The 6,243-nt window shown below is 47.2% G+C and overlaps 1 protein-coding gene across 1 annotated transcript; it reads right to left on the bottom strand.

The window, feature by feature from the left end:
* Positions 1-627: 627 nt before the first annotated feature.
* LOC125633079 (uncharacterized) lies at positions 628-2,807 on the bottom strand. Its single transcript, XM_048842187.2, has 2 exons — positions 1,920-2,807; positions 628-1,252 (listed from the first exon to the last, which is right to left on the bottom strand). The coding sequence occupies exons 1-2, from the start codon at positions 2,122-2,124 to the stop codon at positions 843-845; spliced, it is 615 nt and encodes a 204-aa protein (XP_048698144.2). The 5' UTR covers positions 2,125-2,807; the 3' UTR covers positions 628-842.
* Between the last annotated feature and the right edge of the window lie 3,436 nt (positions 2,808-6,243).

Consider the following 6,243-nt stretch of genomic DNA (forward strand, 5'->3'; position numbering starts at 1 on the left):
AGCCGGGACTTTTTTCCCAGACCAGAAGATCACCGTAGGGGAAGTCGAAATGCCCATTGTGATCCTTGCAGACCCCGCTTACCCTTTAATGCCGTGGCTCATGAAACCCTACACTGGGAGCCTTGACAGCAGCAAGGAGCAGTTCAACAACAGGCTGAGCCGGTGCAGAATGACTGCGGAATGTGCTTTTGGCCATTTAGAGGGCAGCCGGTGTGCTCTGTATGGGAAGCTGGACCTGGCCGATAACAGCATCCCCGCGGTTATATCTGTGTGCTGTACCCTCCGTAAGATTTGTGAAGGGAAGGGTGAAAGATTCACTCAGGCATGGAACTCAGAGGTTCAACATCTGGAGGCTGAATTTGAACAACCAGACAGCAGGGCTATTAGAGGGTCCCTGCGTGGGGCTGCAAGGATTAGGGATGCCTTGAGGGAGCAATCTGAGGCTGAAAGCCACCAGTAACGTCTGGTGTCCTGCACAGGAGTGAAGTGCAGTGGTTCCAATGTTAGTAGGAATCTGTGTTTGCTACGTATGATACACTGACTTGCAGTGCCTGTTGCTTTCCTGGGCTAAGGTATCTTTTACAATATGCAATAATAAAGCATGCTTTCAAAGCAAAAAAAAATCCATTTAATGAAAAGAAAATGCATTTATTGAAAAGAAACACAACTGCTTGGGAAACGCAAAGGGGTGGGGTGGGGAACGGTAGAATCACAGGTTTGCGTACGTCCTGTTATCATACTCAGCCTTCCTGTCTGGAGTGCTGTGCAATGAGTGTTGCACTTCAGGGTGGCTACACTGCATGGTGATGGGGGTTGAGTGCAGCGGGTCGGGGTCGTAGTTTTCAGGGCTGGGTGGCGAAGCTACAGGTGTTGGAGGCAGCTGGTGGCGATAAGAACCCGGATGTTGGGGAAAGTGGGTTGGAGGTGACATGGGGGCACAAGGGAAAGAGTTTTGGGACGAGGGCGGGGGGGCGGTAGTGCTCTGCCTGCATGGCTACGAGCGCCTGGATCGGGTCTGCTTGGCGCTCCATGATGCTTGTCAGCCGCTCCGCGCTTTGGTGCCGGTGATCCGCATTCTGCTGGCGGACCCTCCTTTCACTCTCCTGCCACTCCTGCACTTTTTGATTTTCATTAAGGGACCGCTGCATGACTTCATGCAGCATGTCCTCTTTGCTTCTACGTGGCCTCTTCCTGATTCTTTGCAGCCTCTCGGCCGGTGATAACACGAACGGCTGAGATCTCAAGGTTGCATCTGTAAAGGCAAAACGCAACACTTAACAGAGGTAGCATTGTTCACACCAGACAGAGCAATGATTCCTCTGTACTATTAAGAGCAAGCACAGTCTACACAATAGCATAATTTGCCCGTCCCAAAGCGAGCGCACATAACCCATGGGAGCCCCAAAATGGTGAGTAAGCACAGGGTCAAAGGGGACTGATTCTTTCATGGCTGTACTGTCCTCTGGGTTTCTGTGCCTTGGGGAGAGCCAACAGCGGCAGGGGCCCCTATACTGAACACTGTCCCCACATTTTCCACAGGAGTTTGTCCTGGAAGATATCTCGCTGCTGAGGGTGACCTGGGAAGCAAGGGAGGTCTTTTACTGCAATGCGGCTTCTGCCCTGGCCCATATGCAGCTTGCCTGTGTGCAGCAATGGTCCCCCTGCCCCTCATGGCACAGTGGTGTGGACAAGTTAGCCTGACTGGGACAGAGACCACAGTGGCTCTCCCGAGAAACCTGCGCAAGAGCATTGCCCAGGTTCTGGCTAAGACCTTTGAAGAGATCACTGAAGCCGATTACCGTGATGTGAGACAGCACATTAATGCCCTATTCCGCATCTAGGCATGCATGCAGCCCTAACCCTCCTCGCCCCAAGAGCCTGCACCGAATAACTTCCTTCCCAAAATAAAAGCCGCTTACCGGGAACCTCCTCTGGTATTTGTCCTTCCCCAAGCACCGGCTGCCGTGATTGGCTACCTTCCTCCTGGCTTGAGAACAGCTCCTGGCTGCATGCATCTAGGGATGCTGGGGTGTCTTCCTCCGCCTCAGCACCCTCGCTCCTACTTTGCTCCTCCTCCTCCTCCTCTTTCTTCTGCCTTGTTGGACCGTGCTCTGAGGTGTCCATGGTGGTACTTGGAGTGGAGGTGGGGTCACCCCAAGTATCGTGTCCAGTTCTTTGTAAAAACGGGAGTTCGCGGGGGCAGCACCAGAGCGGCGGTTTGCCTCGCAGGCTTTGCGGTAGGCATTCCACAGCTCCTTCACTTTAACCCTGCACTGCAGTGCATCCTGGTCATGTCCCCTTTCCATCATGTCCCTTGATATCTGCCCGAAGGTATCATAATTCCTACGGCTGGAGCACAGCTGGGATTGGACAGCTTCCTCCTCCCAAACACTGATGAGGTCCAGCACCTTGCCATTGCTCCATACTTGGGATCGCCTGGCGTGTGGAGGCATGGTTGTCACACCCCAATGCCCCCCCCCCCCAGGGAGTCTCCAGGGAAGGCAGATCAGCATTGTATGTGGCTAACACTGTTGCAAGCATCACAAAGCATTTTGGGGAGGGCTAAAAGTGTGTGAGTGGAAGTTTCCTTTATGAGAGCCCGAGAAGGGGGGGAGAGAAAGAAGAGAGCAGAGAATGGGTTAACTCAACACTGCAGCTAACAAGCTCAGTCCAAAGATAAGAAGCTAACTTGAGCCCAAGGCCAGTGGCTACCTGCCAAGACAGAAGGGGGAAAGTCCAACCCCCCCACCAGCCATAAGAAGAGAAAAACTAAGTGGAGCAGAACTGCAAAGATAACAGCAGGAACAGTGAGAGCTGGAGCCATTACAGCAAAGGACAATAGAAGGGAAAACTAAGTCTCCAGAGCCAGGATGTTTTGGGAAACTGAGAAGGCCACAGCAAGCCGGTTTGGACTTACGTTACACCAAGGCCTGGCCAGCCTTGGGTAGCGTACGTGAGTATGAAAGTGGGACAGGGCTTGGGGCATTAACACTTTCTTTCTTCCCCTGAGTGATATGGGAGCGTTCCCAGCACTCTCTGCTGTTATTTTATTATTTTATCGATAAAGCTTTAAAATGTAGACACTCGATGTGCCTCGTCATCTCCTCCCCAAAAAAGATCCTGTGGCCCCAGCCTGATCAACTGTGGCCCAGGCAGATTGGTAACAAAAAATCTGTCACATGGTCACCTGGAAAGAGTCACTGAGAGCACTCCACGCCTGGGGGGCGCATCAAATGTTATCCCACTCGCCGAGGCGGAGTGCCGGCAGTGCTCTACGTGCCTTGCCAGTGTGGCTGCATCGTGAGTTAGCGCGCATGGGGCTGCGTTAATGCGCGCTAACTCGCAAGTGTAGCCATGCCCTAAGTCTACACGAGGGGCGTAGCTCCCAGCGCTGGGGCACTGTCTACACTGGCGCTTTACACTGCTGCAACTTGCTGAGCTACGGTGGGTGTTTTTTCACCCCCTGAGCGAGAAAATTGCAGTGCCGTAAATTTCCAGTGTAGACAAGCCCTAAGACAAGGGCATCCATTCTCCAGCCCTATATTTGCAATTCAGATCTCATCAGGTTAATCCACCTAGAGTTTCAATTAAGGGTTGATGGTAGAAATGAACTTTTTTTTTTTTTTACCAGTAAAATGTAATTAATTATCAGTTAATGGGGAGCATCCATATTGAAGTCAGTCGTTTGAATAACCTCAATATTCCATTGTCTTTCTCAAAGACTTAGTCTTATTCAGAATGTCAAAAGCCGTGTATTGTAACTCTGAGAGGGTACCTGGTTAATGAAGCTTCTTATTATCTGCTCTTGGAGATTGTCATTATTTCTTGAAACCGGCCATTCAGTCTAAAGAAAGGAAAGCGGAAATACTTGATAAAGTGGGTGCTGAATACGTAAAATACATTATTGCAGAGCTCATGCTAGTCATTGGTGAAGTGCTGCTGTTGTGAAGAGAAAAATCAAGCATCACCCGAATGGAGTAAAATGGTTTTCAGGAAGGAAAATGTTGCCATATAACATGGAATGACGTCCTGTTGTCCATTATGTAAAACTGCCACAGGAGTCTGGAGTCACAACAGCTTTAGCCACCGTTGTTCTTATGCGGTCGTGTGGGAGACTTTGTGCAGAGAGATCTTGGCTGAGCAGCAAAATGCGTGGACCACTACCAATAATTGGAATAGCAATTATCATGCTTATTGCCAAAAGCAGCTAAGTCAGGAGGTCTTAGAAGGCTCTGCAAAGGCCTTAGCATAACTAAGTAAGCAGCCGGGGCGGGGGGGGGAGCCTGACCCTCTGTCCTTCCTGATAAAACAGGATGCTTACCCGTATTTGCCCTTTGGGATGTGTTTGTCAGGGCCCTCAAAACATGCAAGTTCTGGAAAAACACATAAACAACCAACCAAAAAAACACCCCCACAAAAAACAACCCGCCCCCAAATAAAACCCCCTCATCTATCTAATTCATGGTTTAAGAAAAACTTCTTGCTTAACCTTTGGAACTTGCTTAACTTTGAAATGGCTTGCTTAACAAGTTCTTTTTTTGATTTACACGTTATTATTACACTAACCTGAATCAATTCTTGATTTAGTCCTAAGTGGAGCACAGGATCTGGTCCAAGAGGTGAATATAGCTGGACCGCTTGGTAATAGTGACCATAATATAATTAACTCAAATAATGCTCAAATAAATTGGTTAGGTGCCACAAGTCCTCCTTTTCTTTTTGCGAATACAGACTAACACGGCTGCTACTCTGAAACTTATAATTAACTTTAACATCCCTGTGATGGGGAAAACACCACAGTGGCCCAACACTGTAGCATTTCATTTCAGAAAGGGGAACTACAGAAAAATGAGGTTAGTTAAACAGAAATGAAAAGCTCCAAAAGTAAAATCCCTGCAAGCTGCAGGGAAACTTTTTAAAGCCACCATAATAGAGGCTCAACTTAAATGTATACCCCAAATTAAAAAACACAGCAAGAGAACCAAAAAAGTGCCACCGTGGCTAAACAACAAAGTAAAAGAAGCAGTGAGATACAAAAAGACCTCCTTTAAAAAGTGGAAGTGAAATCCTAGTGAGGAAAATAGAAAGGAGCATAAACTCTGGCAAATGCAGTGTAAAAATACAATTAGGAAGGGCAAAAAAGAATTTGAAGAACAGCTAGCCAAAGACTCAAAAAGTAATAGCAAATTTTTTTAAAGTACATCAGAAGCTGGAAGCCTGCTAAACAACCAGTGGGGCTACTGGACGATCAAGATGCTACAAGAGCACTCAAGGACAATAAGGCCATTGCTGAGAAACTAAATGAATTCTTTGCATCAGTCTTCATGGCTGAGAAAGTGAGGGAGATTCCCAAACTTGAGCCATTCTTTTCAGGTGACAAATCTGAGGAATTGTCCCAGATTGAGGTGTCATTAGAGGAGTTTTTGGAACAAATTGATAAACTAAACAGTAATAAGTCACCAGGACCAGATGGCATTCACCCCAGAGTTCTGAAGGAACTCAGATGTGAAACTGTAGAACTACTAACTGTAGTCTGTAACCTATCATTTAAATCAGCTTCTGTGCCAGATGACTGGAGGATCGCTAATGTCACACCAATTTTTAAACAGGGCTCCAGAGGTGATCCTGGCAATTACAGGCTGGTAGGCTGGCCTTCAGTACCAGGCAAACTGGTTGAAACTATAGTAAAAAACAAAATTGTCAGACACATAGATGAGCATGATATGTTGAGGAATGCTCAACATGGTTTTTGTAAAGGGAAGTCATGCGTCACTAATCTACTAGAATTCTTTGAGGGGGTCAACAAGCATGTGGACAAGGGGGGTTAAGTGGATATAGTGTACTTAGATTTTCAGAAAGCCTTTGACAAGGTCCCTTACCAAAGGCTATTAAGCAAAGTAAGGTCCTTTAATAGATCGATAACTGGTTAAAAGATAGGAAACAAAGGATAGGAATAAATCGTCAGTTTTCAGAATGGAGAGAGGTAAATAGTGGTGTCCCCCATGGGTCTACACTGGGCCCAGTACTATACAATATATTCATAAATGATCTGGAAAAAGGGGTAAACAGTGAGGTGACAAAATTTGCAAACGATACAAAATTGCTCAAGATAGTTAAGTCCCAGGCAGACGGCGAAGGACTACAAAAGGATCTCTCAAAACAGGGTGACTGAGCAACAAAATGGCAGATGAAATTCAATATTGATAAATGCAGAGTATTGCACATTGGAAAACATAATCCCAA

The sequence above is a fragment of the Caretta caretta genome, chromosome 2 (assembly GCF_965140235.1).
Source record: "Caretta caretta isolate rCarCar2 chromosome 2, rCarCar1.hap1, whole genome shotgun sequence".
Lineage (NCBI taxonomy): Eukaryota > Metazoa > Chordata > Testudines > Cheloniidae > Caretta > Caretta caretta.